Source organism: Micromys minutus, assembly GCF_963924665.1.
Source record: "Micromys minutus genome assembly, chromosome: 10".
Lineage (NCBI taxonomy): Eukaryota > Metazoa > Chordata > Mammalia > Rodentia > Muridae > Micromys > Micromys minutus.
In genome coordinates, this window is record NC_137979.1 from 53,574,054 (window position 1) to 53,590,727 (window position 16,674).

At 48.8% G+C, this 16,674-nt stretch overlaps 1 protein-coding gene across 1 annotated transcript; it reads right to left on the reverse strand.

Moving 5' to 3' along the window:
* Nucleotides 1-772: 772 nt before the first annotated feature.
* CACNG1 (calcium voltage-gated channel auxiliary subunit gamma 1) lies at nucleotides 773-13,782 on the reverse strand. Its single transcript, XM_080924539.1, has 4 exons — nucleotides 13,409-13,782; nucleotides 2,920-2,994; nucleotides 1,835-1,972; nucleotides 773-1,421 (listed from the first exon to the last, which is right to left on the reverse strand). Exons 1-4 carry the CDS (start codon nucleotides 13,638-13,640, stop codon nucleotides 1,195-1,197), a joined length of 672 nt encoding a protein of 223 aa, XP_080780665.1. The 5' UTR covers nucleotides 13,641-13,782; the 3' UTR covers nucleotides 773-1,194.
* Between the last annotated feature and the right edge of the window lie 2,892 nt (nucleotides 13,783-16,674).

Genomic DNA, 16,674 nt, shown 5'->3' on the forward strand with positions numbered 1-16,674 from the left:
TTCTCCTTCTCCTTCTCCTTCTCCTTCTTCTTCTTCTTCTTCTTCTTCTTCTTCTTCTTCTTCTTCTTCTTCTTCTTCTTCTTCTCTTTCTCCTTCTCCTCCTCCTTCTTCTTCCTCCCCTCTTCTTCCTCCTCTCCTTTTCTCCTCCTCCTCCTCCCTTTCCTCCTTTCCCCTCTTCTCCTCCACCTCTTCTACTCAACAAGAATCTGGCACCGGGGGCTTCAGTGCTGAGAGTGGCTAGATGATTCTAGAAATAACCCCTCCTATTTTTAACACCCTTACCCAAGCCACAAGGTTTCTAGTTTCATTCAATTCCAGAGCTCAGACGTTCAAGTTGGAATTCAGAACCTCTAAGATAACCCCACCTCCTCTCTAAAAGTCTTCAGTACCCAGGCAGTGCTTCTTAACCTTCCTAATGCTGTGATCCTTTAATACAGCTCCTCATGCTGTGGTGACCCCCAACCATAACACCATTTTCATGGCTACTTCGTAACTGTACTTCTGCTACTGTTATGAATTATAATGTAAATATCTCTTATGCAGGGTATCTGATATGCGAACCCTGTGAACGGGGTCTCAAGCCGCAGGTTGAAAATTGCTATTCCTTTCCTTCTCCAGGGTCTAGGGTGCTGGGCAGCTTATGGCCAGGAATATCAGCAATTGCTATGCAAGGCTCATGAAAAAGAAAAAAAGAGAGAGAAAGAAAGAGAGAGAGAAAGAGAGAGAGAGAGAGAAAGAAAGAAAGAAAGAAAGAAAGAAAGAAAGAAAGAAATCATTTCTGAGACCTTTTATTTCAAACCACAGATCTTATCCAGTTAAAAATTTCTCTTGGAAATCCTGGAAGCCAAGGAGGGGATGTTTATGTCACTCACAGAAGAGAGTGGGGGAGGAGCTGGCTCTGGACACTGGTGATGCTCAGAGTACAGACTGTTCCTGGAAGCTGTCTAACGATGACCAGACCAGATCTTCAAAGACAGCAGGCATGGTGGGCAAGCCTGAGTTGGGGTGGGCACAAAGAGGGCCCCTTCACATACCTGCTGGCCGGCTGGCCTGCTTCCTCTGACCCCAGGCAGGTCTGGGTTTGTGTCCATGGGCATTGTTTGGAGAGGCGCTCAGAGGGAGAGAGACACATGACAGACAAGAGGTCAGGGCAGATGCAAAACTCTCTCCTCGCCTCTGAAAGACTGGTTTCCTCTAGTGCTCTGGCTCAGCGTCCATGCAGGATTCCCAGGGGTTCTGAGGCATCCGAGGCAGGGAGAAGAGCAGGAGGAACAGCCCACCAAGGAAGAGCAAGGTGAAGGCTGCACAGGCACAGGCGAAAGACCACGAATAGTAGTGCTCGATCCAGACCGTGTCCTCGCTGTCAATCATTCGCTTCACCGACTGCCTCATGACCTCCACAGAGACGATGAGGCAGAGCCCTGGGGACAAAGCCAAGAGCCTCCGTGACTGCTGATGCTCCTGCGGCCACCTCCATTCTCCCCCCAACCTTTGTTCTCTGCCTCTGACCTGGTCCCGAGAGAGGGAACTGCTTCTAGACAGTTGTAACTGGGAATCTGCAAAAGTGATCCATGCCTACCTCGTCCCACCCTGAAGTTTCCACCTCCTGCAGGAGGTTAGTCACAGACCAGTCACATTCCCTTCCTTTTTAATCGCTCTTTGGGAAGGTTTGGTCAGTGTCCCTCCCAAGGGTAGAATCATTGGGGGGAAAAATAAACAAAGCAAGCTTTCTCCCTCCCAGCCCTCCTGGGGTTGCTGGGGTTCTGACTGAATTTGTTCCTGTGCAGAACCTGAGTCCCCCCTCCCACCCAGGTGCTGCAGGACTCCATTCTACCTGCAAAGGCATAAAACATGGACGCTGGCCTCAGCAGGTAGTCACGCTTATTCCCGAAGGACAGAAACGCGCAGATGGAGCCCACAATGACGAAGCCGAGGCTGAAGATGGCGATGGCTGCTGCTGAGATGCTGTACTCTGCAAAACAGGGAGCCTCAGAACGAGAAGCCTCTCCAGGTGCTTCCTACTGTCAGGGTTCCCATTTCACACCTGAGTGAGGCTAGCTCACTCAGTCCCTCACTGAGGAAGGGTGAGGCAGGTGAGACACCCTGTGGCTTGAGATGTTCTTAGAGCCAAAGGCCTCCTGAGTGACAGGCAGGAGGAGGCACTGAGCTGTAGGTGGTCTGTCTTAGATTGACAAGGGGACTCTGGAAGATTGGCAGTGTGTGGGTGTGGACGTGTGTGGGCTGCCTAAGAATCCATCCGAGTATGTGCCTCTGTGCATGTGAGAATTCGTATGAGTGTGTGTGTGTGTGTGTGTGTGTGTGTGTGCAATGCACTGGTGCATGCAAGCATGCATGAGTATTCCCTGAATTAAGGGTCTCAGTGTGTATGTATGCCTTGTGCATCCATCCATGTGTGCGTGTGTGGACATGTGAGGGTCTATAGCATGTGCACACATGTGTCTGTGTCAACTCTTATACACTGTGTGGCCGCTCACTCCCCCAGAGGCCAGGCTGTGTACCTGCTAATGAGGTCTCAAAGTTCTATTGAAGAAGGGTGGGAGTATCATGTTTCCTCAGCTCAGGGAGCTAGTAAGTGTGGCCAGGACTCTCATTCATCCATCCCAGAATCCTGCTCCAGCACTGTAGGAACCAGAACCTTCAAAGCTCCCTGGGCTAAGCTGGAATATGTTCCTGCTGCAACTCGAAGCCTTCTGACACATCTTCACCCACTGTCCCTAACACCAACAAATGTGCCCTGCATCTCGGGCAGGGAACTGCCCTTTGTGTGTAGGAATGTGACAGGGCACATTCCTGCGGCTGCTTTTCATCCTGAGCAGGAGTCAGCAAGTTTCTGTCACTAAGTGACTCCCTGGCTCAGCAGCAATTGCCTCCCACCACCCCTGCTTCCAAGGGCCTCACCCTTCTGAGTGGTGAATTCAAAGATTTCCGAGCTCTCTCCTGGGTTGAAGTGTCTGAAGTAGGAGCAGTTCTTTTCTGTAAAGGAGCAAACAGTCTGTGAGCTGGTTGAAAGGGCAGATGTTTCACCACAGGACACGGAGGGGCCCTCTGGCTCTGGCTACCTGTCCCCCCCCCCCCGCCCCCATCCTGAATCTGGGCCAAACAGTTCCCTGACTTTTTGCACCACATTTCAGCAGATAAGGAATTGCAAAGGGGGCTGGGACAGCATCAGGGAGGAAAGGATTCTCAGCATGCAAACCCTGAGCTAACCATTAGGCAGTTGGGGTAACTGAGACCAGGCTCATGTTGTTCCAAAAGTAGGGGGCATACATGCTTAGCAATTAACCAGTGATCCCAGCACACGGATCCCTCTCCTGGGTGATGCCTAGAGGCCAAGGAATATATAAAACCCCTCGGAACCCAAGACAACCTGCCATAGCATGGAGTTGTCCAGTATAGAATATTTACAGTGATAAGGCTGAAGGACCTTGATCAAACCGGAACCGGACCCCGGGTCCATTCACAGTGGGACCTGGGGAGCAGCGTTTTCAAGAGATTTCCAGGGCCTAAGGAGACGGCTCAGCTGTCAAAGTGCTTGACACATAGCGTGAAGATTCCCAGCACCCCTGTAAAAGCTGGGTACAGTTAGGGATGTTTGTAGTCCCAGCGCTAGCAGGGAGGTGGCTCGACTAGCCAATTTCCAAGTTCCAGTTCAGTGAGAGGCGTGGTCTCGAAAAACAAGATGGAGAAAGGAGGACCCAGATGTGAGCTTCTGGAGAGAGAGGGTAGGAGGGGGAGGGAGGGAGAGAGGGGAGAGAAGAGAGAAAGAGAGAGAGAGAGAGAGAGGGAGGGAGGGAGGGAGGGAGAGGGAGAGAGAGGGGGAGGGAGGGAGAATGGGAGGGAGGGAGGGAGAGGGGGAGAGAGAGAGAGAGAGAGAGAGAGAGAGAGAGAGGGAGGGAGGGAGGGAGGGAGAGGGAGAGAGGGGAGAGAAGAGAGAGAGAGAGAGAGAGAGAGAGAGGGAGGGAGGGAGGGAGGGAGGGAGGGAGAGAGAGGGGGAGGGAGGGAGGAAGGGAGTGAGGGAGAGAGAGCTTTCTAGAAGATTCTGATGCTCATCCAGGTTATCAACCTGGCTTTGCCCCACAAAGGGTTCTTCTGCAAGTTACTTCCTCAGCTCCTTGGCACCTGAATCATGTGGACCCCAGACAAAACCTTTCCTAGCAAGCCTCTTGGCCACGGAGCATTGTCATGACAATCAGATGGTCTGTGGCCAGTAAGACTCGAGACCTGGATGTTATGGGGCAATAGGAAAGGGGTGGAGAGGAAATATAGCCGTGATAACCTTATACCTAATTCCACCTCCCTCTCTCCCTCTCTCCTTCCCTCTTCCCCTTCCCCTCCCACTCTCCCTTTCTGATTTTTTGAGACAGGGTTTCTCTGTGTAGCCCTAACTATTTTAAAACTCACTCTGTAGACTAGACTGGCTTTAAACTCAGAGATGCACGTGCCTCTGCCTCCTAAATGCTGGGATTAAAGGCATGCACCACCCCTTCCTGGCCTTTAGTATATTTTACAACTAGAAATGACACCAAAGTATAGTTGCAATCCTCGTGGAAGGCATTCAGTATCTTTATCCACAAATTACTGAGGTAGTAGAATGGGTTATTTTTTATTCTTTCTCTTTTTATTTTCTCTATTTTTTGGAAACAGGGTCCTACGTAGCCCAGGATGGCCTTGAATTCACTATATGTTCAAATATAGCCAATGATAATCCTGGAATTCTGATCCACCGCATCTCTCCACCAAACACCAGGACTATAAGTACTTGCCCCCACTTCTGGTTTAGATGGCACTGGGGATGGAGCCTCAGCCTTTGGACATGCTCTTCCAACTGTGCTATACCCTACGCCCTATTTTCTGCTTCCTAAGAAAGCTAAATTAGGTTGCTTTTTATTTATGTGAGGTCCTGTCTTGGTGTCTTTCCTGTCTCCATCTCCCTTAGTATAAAAGATATCTCTGCCTTTAGTTTCAGTGGCATTGAGTGTGGATCCATGACTTCACTGTCAGCCTACAGTTGCATGTTCGTTCCAAAAAGACCGGTGTGGTGTCCAGTTTCTTTTAGATATGTGCCCCTGGGCTGCCACCATCAGGTGTTTGAACAGGATGAAGGCTCCTTCTATCTGGCCGTATCATGTTACTGTTGCTTAGTCCTACCCCTCCCCAGGCACCCAAAGTCCAACCGATGCTTCTCCTAGGGTCGAGGACCAAGACTGCTTCCTGGACACGGGATCAGGCCTAGCGGCAGTGACTGTTCCCGGCAGCAAGCCGCCTTTCCCCAAGCTTCTATATTTAAATCACTTTTCTTTTGAGCCAAGTTACCTGGGGTGTCTGGCGAGCGGTTGTGATGTCAGACTCAACACTGCTCTTTTCTTTCAGCATCTAGAGCTATTTTAAAAGCATAATGCAGCCCTCTTATATATTTTGAGAACAGTTGCTGCGGAGTCTCTTGAATCGCTGCCTCGGAACGGCTCACGCTCTGTGACACGTCTCCCCAGGTCTCCCTCCGGACAAAGGAACATTTCTGTTCCGTTCTTTAAGGGCCAATTTCAGTTGCCATTGAAAAATCCTCCAAGAGGAATTGACTGGATTCAAGCGTGTTTCACGGTCAGCAGCTCTCTAAGCTCCGGCTCCCTGAGCCTCCAGAGTGAGGTCCCGGCAGCTTCGAGACCCTGGTGACAACAGATGGTTGACCCTTGTGGGCTGCAGAGGTGACTTTTGCATAGCTGGTTGGGGGAGACAGCTACCACCAGATAAATGCCATGCTCCATTCAGGGCTGACAACAATGGACAGACAGACAGACATCATATCAGGGCAGAGATGTCTGAGCTTGGATGCAATGAAGTAGACTGTATTCCTGTGGGGACTAGGCAGTTGGCGCTAGGGGACACTTTCCCCTGGGTAGTACATATTACGTCTCCTCCTCTATTAAACTGTGGGTGATGATAAGGTATGTTACGAATACTGGAAGCCTCAGTTTCTCTCCAATAGGCTCAACTCTGGTCTGGAAGACAGGCAGGGTTGACCTACTTTTCTCTCTTGAATTTGGCACACGAAGAAGGCCCAGATTCCTGGCTTTCAACCTGTGAGAAACAGACCTGCTCCCAGCCCATGCGGCTGCCCGAGGGAGACCCTGAGCCCTTTCCCAGTTCCTGTTGGCCCCAAAGATGGAGTAGTCACATCAGACCGACCAAGCCAGCATCGGTAGCAGAGGGCAGAGGGTCCCACCTGATGGGCCCATTTCATGTGACTTAAGTTTTCTCCATATTTGCCCAACATCAACAAAGCCCAAAACAGATGCTTCCGGTAAACTGCTTTCTGTGCAAGTCTGAGAATCTGCGTTTGATCCTCAGAACCTCTGGGGGTTGGGAGAGTGGTGGCCTACACTTGTGATCTCAGACTGGGAGGACAGAGACTAGAGGATCCCTGGGGCTGCTGGCCAGCCAGCCTAACCAAACCAGTGGGCTCCAGGCTCCATTGAAGACCCTGCCTCAAACACTAAGGTGTGTAAAGACTGAGGCACCTCAGGTAGATCTTTGTCTTTCACGGGAATCTACACACACGCGCGAGCGCACGCGAGCACACACACACACACACACACACACACACACACACACACACACCATCTGAAGCAGACTTAGTCACAGGTAAAGTTGAATATGTGAGGTATGGGCTAGTCTTGTGTGCGCTTGCAGATTTTGGACTCTCCCACCTCTGCGTCTCCAATGCCATTTCTTGTCTCTACTACTAGGTATAACACCCTTGCATAGACTGGGGCTCATACTCTGCCCTGATGCCCTCTGTTCCTCTACTGTGCTGACACCAACAGTGCTTTAGAGCAAGTAAGCAGGGATCCCAGTGCCAAGTAGATCCAGGGCTGTAGTTAGAGTCTCTGAGATCTAACTACATCCATCTCCTTTGTCTCTGAAACTGGCTTATAACGGATTTGGAGGTTTCACTTCCTACAAGACTCAGCGATGATGTAAGCTAGTGAACGGAACTGTTCCTTAAATATATACACAGCCACTTGTGGTGGTGCACGCCTTTTATCCTGGCACTTGGGAGGCAAAGGCAGACAGAGCCCTGTGAGTTCCAGGCCAGTCTGGTCCACATAGTGTGTGTCAGGCCAGCCAGAGCGACAGAGTGAACCCCTGTCTCAAAAGGCAACAAAACAAAACCTGTAAGCACAGTTCAGGCTTTCCTGGAAACTGGGCAGGGGGTGGCTGGCTAACCCCACAGTACAGCTCAGTCATCAGCTGTGCAGAATCCAGGGTGGCAATTTCAAAGAACCAGAGACATATGGAACTCCAAGGTGTAGGTGAGGTAACAGGGAATTGCTCTGAGTTATTACTGAGAAGATCCCCAGGGTAACAGGTACCTGGTAGTGCAGAGTTAATATATGGAAAATAACTTGATATGTATAACTCCTAAAGGAACTATTAGGTTAGAGCTATGGAAAAATCCTCACATGATTCTCGGATTTGCCTTTGGCAAGCTTATAAGGATGTTGTGTGTTCCCTTCACCACCATGAAAGAATTCCTAAGATTCCTAAGCTGGGGGTAGGTATCTCAAGGCCTTCTACAGAGCCTCATGGTGTTGTTCTTCTGTGGTGGAGTCTAGTTAAAGCTCCAACCTCCAACACAAGTTCATGTGGGTAGAATAGGGAGCTTCAGCATGAGTTCATGTGGGTAGAGGAGGGAGCCCTAGAGATTCCCGGGCTCAGTGACATCATGTTCTTCTTACACCCACAACCCTTGCAGTGAGGAGAGATGTGGGCGTAGAGAAATGGGATGCTGGGGTTGCCCAAGAGAGACAGGACCTGAAAGAAACAAGGGCAGAAAGAATGCTCCTTCTGGGGTTTACTGGCTGACACACAATCTCATCTATAAACTGGGAAAACCCTTCCTCCTCCTTAGAAGACATTGGAACCTAGCTTAGGTGTTGATCTTTGACAGAGTGGTTCTTCTATGGCTCTTTGTGGACAGTGGAGAATTCACACCAGGCAGATCCTCTCCATCCTGTAAGGATGGCAGGATGGGTCTAGTGAAATCACCTTGTATCAGCTCTTGGTCTGGCTGCCTCGGACTGTGTCATGTCCTATGCGGGGCTTCTTGTGGTCCCCTGAGTTACCACACTTTAGGAACATAGTGCATTGGAAGTTATGGGAAGCTCTGGAAAGCAAGGAGCATCAGGATTTCAGATGTGTGTGTTGAACCTCTCTCTGTTAGGTAGTTAGCCCGGGGAAGGCTATACTTGCCTTCAGTGTCCTTCTTTGTCAAATGAAAACCTATATGATGCAGTAACTGGGTCGTCTCTCCAGCCTCAGGAAAAATTTCTTGATTAATAGTAAATGATGCAGGACCCACACTACTGTGGGTGGTACCACCCCTGGGCTTGTGGTCCTGGATGCTATGAGAAAGCAAGCTGAGCAAGCGATGGAAAGCAAGTCAGCAAACAAATGTTTAGGGACAAATTCCTGCTCACTAACTTCATAACCTTGTTATTATTTGTGTTTTCTGAGCATCCCCTTCCTCGTCTGTGACATGGGATGATGTCACTTCCCTTATTTGTGACGTGGATGATGATGAGTTACGAGTCTCCTGCAGATTTATGTGAGATTGGATAAGTTGGTGCAGTCGTGTGTTGCTTAGCAGTGTGGGTAGTTCTGAGCAATGCACCATTAGGCAATTTTTGTCACCATGTAAACATTATGGAGTGTGCATACACAAAATGGGATAACTATGACATCATCAGGTGACATGATGCTATGAAGCGATATTTTTACACATGGTCCATCATTGATCCAAATATTGATATGTGGTAAACGGCTGCATATGTGTGGCCTCCTGTTATCTCCAGGCTTCCACGGTGTTCAGGAAAAATGATCTATCTTATCAAGAATCTCATGTGTGTGATAAATGGCTGGTTTTCGCCAACTTGACACAAGTTACGGTCACTGGGAAAGATGGAATCCCTATTGAGAAATTGCCTCCATCAGAACGGCATGTTTGTTTATCTGTGGGACAGCTTCTTTTAAAATACATATTTTATATATATGCACATGCGCATGAGTGTATATATGCACACCATACGCATTCAATGCCAGAAGAGGTCAGGCGAGGGCATCAGATCCTCTGATGCCATAGGTACAGTTGTGAGCCACCATGTGAATGCTGGGAACCAACCTCAGGTCTTCTGGAAGAACAGTATATACTCTTAACCACTGAACCATCTCTCTGGCCCCAGAAACATTTTCTTGATTAACGGTGAATGTTGCGGGACCCAGACTACTGTGGGTGGTACCAGCCCTGGGTGTGTGGCCCTGTGTTGTATAAGAAAGCAAAGCTGGGTAAGCCATGGAAAGCAAACCAGTAAGCAGTTTTCTACTCCTCTGTGGCCTCTGTTCAGGTTTTGCTTCTGTGTTGCTGCCTTGAGTTCCTGCCCTGGCTTCCCTCCATGGCAGATTATAACCAGTAAGCTGAAATTAACCCTTTCCTCCCCAAGTTGTTTCTGGCCAGTGTTTTATCCTAGCAACAGAGAAGCAACCCAGGACAGTTGCTAATCTTAGTTCTACTTCCTGTTGCTATGATAATTGCAGGTTCATAGCAGGGAAGTTGAAGGAGTAGGAATTTGAAACAGCTGGTCACATCCAGAGCCAAGAGCAGGAAGCAATAAAGTAATGTACCTTTTTCATAAACACACCACAGACCAACCTAATGTAGATAAACTCCTCACTGAAGCACTCTGGTAGGTCTAAATTGCGTCAAGTTGACGGATAAGCCATCAGAATTGCGCCTAGCTTTCTGTTCTGAGCATTCTCTACGTCTTTCACTAATTTGGATGTGACGTATGGAGGTATGGATTTATTTAAATTTATACTACCCAGAATTCATTGAACTTCGTGTATTTTTAGGTTCATGCTTTTTGAGAAGCTTTTAGCTATTATTCCTGTCTTCTCCCGGAGACTCCCATCATATAGATGATAGTGTCCTTCTCACACGTATCTGAGACACTGGCCCTTTCCGCTGCCCTGTTACTCTGCCTGTGGAACCTCAGTGGACAGTTTTTAAAGGTCATGGACTTTTTTATTTGCCTACTCAGATCTTCTGCCTTTGAATCCCTCTAGTGAACTTTCCACTTTAATTAATGCCGTCTGTGAAAGGATTTCTATGTGATGTCTTCAAAATTAATTTCTGTCTCTTGATTGGTATCTATTTCATGAGGCAGCCTCCCCCTCTTTTATTCTTTAGATATGGTTTCTGGCTGATTTAAAGTCTTCGTCTAGCTAGGGCTGGTGAGGTGGCTCAGCAGGTCTAGTGCTGGCCAGCAGACTTGAGTGTGGTCTTCCAGAACCCACACGGTGAAAGGAGAGAACAGACTCAGAAACAGACAAAAATCCAGATAAACAAACGTTAAACAAGTCTGTGTACACCTAGACATCCTAAAGGGTCGTTCGAGCTCACTCTAGTTTTTGGCTTTCCTCTTTATGTACCACCCGAATCATCTTGGTTCTTCGCATGGCTTGTTTTCTGTTTTGTTTTTGTTTGCTCGATTTTGAGGGAGGGTCTCACGATGTAGCCTTGACTATCCTGAAATTCCCTAAGAAGCCCAGGCTGGCCTCAAAGACACAAATATCCACCTGCCTCTGCCTCCCCAGTGCTGGGATAAAAGATGTATACCACCATGCCCTTCTTCACGGCTTGTATCTGTTAAACACACACATGTGGCAACTCAGGGAGTCGGCTTCTCCGTCTTCACGCTTGTTCCTGTCACTGTGCTTGAGCTAACTTTGTGATGTCTATATTCTTGAGTATGAAACCTCTGTTCTATTAACTTGGCCATCAGTTAACAGAGGTGCTCTAACATACATGGACTCTTTTTATCTCCCACCACAGCTTTGTGGTTGAGAACTTTTGCAAGATGAAAAAAAAAAAAAATCCACATAATGGCAGTGTTTTAGGAGAGGCACTCTGCAAGAGGCCCAACCTGTTCTATTTCCTCTAGTGTCTGCCAGACTGCTCTGGGAAATCAAAGCACCTTAAATTTACTTTCTTCCAACTTGCCTGCACTTCTTGAATAAGCAAGTTGCCATAAGATTTTTGCTTAATTTCCAGAGTTCTGGAAATAAAGATTTTTTGCCAGGTTGCTGTAAGATTTTGGTTAATTTCCAGAGTTCTGAAAATAAAGAATCTGTTTTCTTTGCCTCCCACCCCCTGAACTCTCATCGCTGTCGATGAGGGAGAAGATTTGGTGGGGGAGGGGTTGTTTCTCTATCAGTCATTTTCCCCCCTGGTATTGCCCAAAGTTAAGCTATGCAAAACCCTCATAGCACAGGGCCCTATGTGGCTGTGCTGTTACTGCAGTTGTTGATAAATAAGAGAACACCATATAAGCCCTCTTACGGAAAAGACAGGTCCTAGGGAACACAGAAAGGATAGATGCAAAAAGAAACTGATGTCCATTTGGACACAGAATCAGGCTTTGGAAGACAACTGAGGGAGGTTAGGGTCAGAGTCACAAGTATGGGCAGTGTGATTCGTAGCCAATGAGGACTTGAAGGCAGACAAACAGACTCTGCTTAGGCTCAAGGGCAAGCCTCGCCCGTTGGTCCCCTGAGGCTGGTGTTCTCACCAGCCTGTCTCTCTTAGACATGGCTCATCTGCTCTGACTTTAAAAGGCACAGGGCTTGAAGGACAGGTGGATAGACCCATAACGTCCCTCCCCATGCATAATCCCGGAAAAGCTGCCCCGCCCTGTTCTGCCCTGCCCTGCCCTGCCCAGGGAGTTGGCCAGATGATGCATCTGTTTACCCATGTGTGGGGCGGCCAAGAGGTGTGGGCATCAGGCTATATGATATCCTTCCAGCACATGCACATGCCCATCAATGCCCTCCATCCCGAGACTCTGTGTTTCCAAGACAGCTGAATGCTTACAAATCTCTGGATCCCAGTAGCACCTGGGTTTCCTGAAGCAAGAGCTAAGAGGAGGGAGGACAAGGGTGGGAGGGTCAGCTCTGTACTCCACATGCAGTCTTCTAGGTCTGTAAGTCTCAAGATTGAGCGCTGGAACCTCGAGCATCAGTCACAGGGATGGAAGGTGTCATTCTGCACATCAGGATGGAAGCCACACATGCTGTGACCCACTGAGGCCTTAGAGACACTATAGGCCCTAGAAGTAATCCCAGGACTCTACACAGGTGAAGCAGAGGCTGAGAGGGCTCTTGTCTAACTGGTCCTCCCTAGGCCTAGGGTGGAGCTCAGTTAATACTTGCACAGTTCTTGCCTAACATTTACAAAACCCTGGGTTCCATCCCCAGCGTTGCATAAACCGTCTAGATACATAGCTGGTTAGAGACCTTGTCTCGAAACAAGAAAAGGTCCTTTAAGAAGGCAACGGATAGCTGTGGCTCCAGCCCGGGCCTCTTTTCTCTCTGGCATGTTTCTTCCTACCATGCATGCTCTGCTTGCTCTGAATCCCAGGGGCTCTAAACTGGCAGAAGAGAGATTCATCACACAAATGCCGGGCTTCTAGGTCAGGAACCTGCCTGAAAGGTGTGGGTAGGGAATGGAAGAATAACTTTTAATCATTACAGTAGAAAATGTGGGGAATCCGAGTGATGTAAACTAAGGAAGAAAACATTGTAGGACATAAGGCTTAAGAAGGCATCCACACTACTTTCTGCTTCATAGCCACATAGCAGCCCTGCCCCGCCCCAATCTCCAAGGAGCTCATGCTTGGTCCATGCTCTGTCTTCATCAATTGAAGTTCTCAGTACTTAAGAATAAGGATCCTGATATTTATTCATATTATATATATATATATATATCATATATATATGATATATATATAATTCATAACTGTAATTTTGCTGCTGTTATATGAATCATAATGTAAATACCTGATATGCAGGATATCTGATATGAGAGCCCCAAATGGGTTGTGACCCACAGGCTGAGAACTGCTGGCTTTGAGGCTAAGGAAGGAGCCAGCCTTCCCCATAGTTTCCTCTACCCTGAGATCTTAGGCTCACTAGCCTGTCTGTGTAGGGAGAGAATGAACCTAAGACATCACTGAGTATTTCTGAGTGTCTGGGGCCACAGTCCCAGGTCTGGTAGACCAGTAGTCTGTGGTCTAGACCAGCAGTTCCTGGAGTCTCTTAACTCACTGGTCCAGCAACCTGCACTGGTTGAAAAACACAGGCCTTACAAGATAGAGCTGGAGACAAATGCCTTCATTTTCCACCTTAGCTCTGGCCATACACAGTACTCTGGGCTGTTTCCATCTTGTTCCTTTGCAGAGAAGTCTTGCAACAACTCTGTTCCCCCAGGCAACAGAGTTGCCTTATCTTAGGAAGGACCAGAAACAGAAAGAGGTAGAGAAAATTGGAACCTTACCCCCGGATTGTGTGATGTGCTCACAACTCTTGTCTTTGTTGCGCACAGCAACTCGAGTGGTGCAAATCCTCCAGAGGCCGAAGTGGGCTGCCTCGCATGTCTCATTATGGTGCTCCAGGTGTGGACTCAGCACGGCCCAGTGGTCAGTCACCACGGCCACCATGGCGAGCACTCCACCCACCAGGATGAAGAAGAGGGTCACATGAATCTTCACTGTTTTGGTCTGTGACATGGCTATCGTTGAGGTGTTGGCGTTCTGGTCAGCGGGCAGCAGCAGGGTCTCCCAGATGGCTAGATGGTAGCAGTGGCTATGGAGCTGGGAGTGGAAGCTAAGTTTAGTGTGCCTGGCTGAGCTGGAGTGGGCTGGCCTTGGGACTGAGAGACACTGGGCAGTTGGAACAGCTGCTCAGACGTGTCATGGGGCCTGAGGAAGGCTTCTATTAATGCTTGTCACTAGGCGTGGCAGTGAGGATTCCTTCTGCTCAGGTTTCAGGGCTTTTTCCCCATCTGGGTGCTAGAAATACCCCCTGATCAGGGTAAGAAGAGAGAGAGAGAGAGAGAGAGAGAGAGAGAGAGAGAGAGAGAGAGAGAGAGAGAGAGAGAGAGAGGATATGGATAGTGGTGGGTATCCGATGTTCAAAAATGTCAAGCTCTAGATAATGGCCTGAGAGATCTACAGAGTAGACTTAGGGTGTGTGTGTGTGTGTGTGTGTGTGTGTGTGTAAAGGCTCATTAGATGTGGGTGCTCAGAACCAAAAGGCATTACCAGGTAAGGGGAACCCCAGGAGTTCCTGACTGTGAAACTTTCCTATCTCACACTGCCAAGGCAGCTACCAACACCAGCGCATATGAGGAACTCAGCAAACTGCAGGAGAGCAGAAGGAACTCCCACAGAGCCCACCTCTCAGGCAAGCACTTTAGTAGCAAGTCCTACATTCTACCTAGTTCCCAGGCCTGAGCCTAGCTTACAGGTCATTCTTTTTTACTATTGCTATCGACCTGTGACTAGGCCCAAAAGAGCAGCTTCACTCCTGAGGTTCACGAACCCTTGTACTTTTCAGATGTTCAAGAACTGGAGCTGCTGCTTTGCACTGTTTTCAGAGACTTCCCATTCTGTTCCCCCCCTCACCTCTCATGTAGCCCAGGCTGGTCTCAAACCTGCTATGTAGCCAAGGAGTCCTTGAAATTCTCATCCTCTCTACCTCCACCTCCCAGTGCTGGGATTTCTGTCATGTGGCACTATGGTTCACGTGGTGCTGGGGTTCAAGCCAGGGCCTTGTGCATGCCCAGCAAGCATGCTACCAACTGGGTTATGTCTGGGGGCCATTTCATTTTCAAACGGATAGAAGGAGGTTGATTCATAGGTGACTCATAGGAAGCAAACGGGATGCAGATAGAGCTGGGGACGTGGGAAGGTTTGGGACCCCGTCTGATGGCCTGAGGTTCTGCCATCTACCATCTCAGCTCAGCAGGTGGCCCTTTTTTGGGTGAATCCATGAGGTTGACCCATGACTAGAACTAGAATCCAAATAGGTAGGGTGTTGTGCCTCAAAATCCCAGCCTCGGGTTTATGACCATTTTAGGAAGGCTCTCACCAGGTGTGAGAAGCATTCAGATGCTGTAATCACAGAGTGCTGACCCCACAGCTTCTCCTAAGGGAGTGCTTGCTGTCTAAGTGGCTCGCTGCTAGAAACCTGCCTTCCGGTTGGTTGCTGTGAGTAGCATGGCTGGTGGAGGTCACTGGAGGAGGGCTCTAGGGAGCTATGATGAGAAGCTATGGGAACTCAGCCTGCTTCCAGAGAGCCCTCTGACTTCTGATATATTAAGATGTAACAGGTCACACCACAAAGGGTCCCGTTGCCTCCACTAAGCCCTGGACGACATGCCGTTCTCGCCATGTTGGACTGAACTCTCTCAACTGTGAGCCAAAGAAATCCTTCTCCCCTTATGTCACTCCTGACAGCTATTCTGCCACAGACAAAAGCAGGCTCTCAAGTTAACCTTCCCACTAATCTACAGGGTGAGTACAACTGTCACTCCCACTTTATAGATAAGGACACATAGACTCAGACACAGGAGTCATTTGTCCACACCACAGGGACATGGGAAAGCAGGGCATCATGATTTTGTAACCTGAACTCTGAGCAAATGGCTGGAGCTGGGAGAGACTTTTAAACTGTCCGGGAGCAGATGAGGAATCTGTAGCCCGAAGATGTGCCCTGAGTGGAAATGATCAGAATAGGCTATGGGAGGTAAATCCAGACCTACCACCTCCACGCAGGGGCTTGTGTTAGTGTGATTCTATCAGAACTGTCACTTTTACGAGGGAGCCCTGTCCCTGGGGCATAATCTCCCAAGAGCTCCACTACAAACCTCTCTGTCTCTGCTTCTCCTACCTGTCCCCACCTCAACAGGACATCAAGTGTGGCTGAACCATGGCCAAATGCACTGTTGACATTTGCTGTCGTCCCCGCTTAGCTCAGGGATCCACTCTGTCTCGATGGAGACCATCCTTTCTGTAGGGACCTCTGAGGGGTGAGACTTTGCAGGGCCTTTGAACCTTTTTAGGTGTCCCATGCTCAGGGGATAAAGAGTGGCCTCAGATACAGCCAGTGTGAGTCTGATGTCTATCAAAGCGGTATTTGGGGAACTAGACACACCTGGTGTTTGAAGACAAAGTATTTAGAAAAAAAAAAAACCCCTACTTTAGCAATTGTGGGCTTGTGAAAGCACACAAATATATTTTTAATTTCCCGTCATCGGTGCCCCCTTTGCTCTCCCATACTATCTCTGGGGATCTTAGAATAAGGTAGAGCTCAGGGGTACATTTAGTGTCATCCAGGATGCCACTGTACAGCTGTCAAGGAAGCCAGGGGCTCAGCTACTTCTTTCTGCAGCTCCCTCTACAGAGGGCAGGTATGTGCTGAGTCCTCCACCCTGCAGAGTGGAGGCATTAAACATTGATGGCCTTTTCTTTTTGAAGCCATCTTTGTGTGAAGCATGCCACTTGGCTGACAGCTCCAGCGACGGCAGATGAGTCGTTTTCTTTTCTTTTTTTTCTTCTGTGCTAAATCTCTCCACATACACCATTTTTCTGCTCAAAGGCCATTCACAAACTTCCAGGTCAACTCATCGAGGGCCTTGCTAGGCCAGGAAGGGGCTCAGAAGCTAGATTTTTGGCTGGGAGACAGGGCCCAGTGACCTCCACATTGCCTGCCCACTTTGGGTACTTCCTGGAGTGCCAGGCAGGGGAGCATCTCCCATGG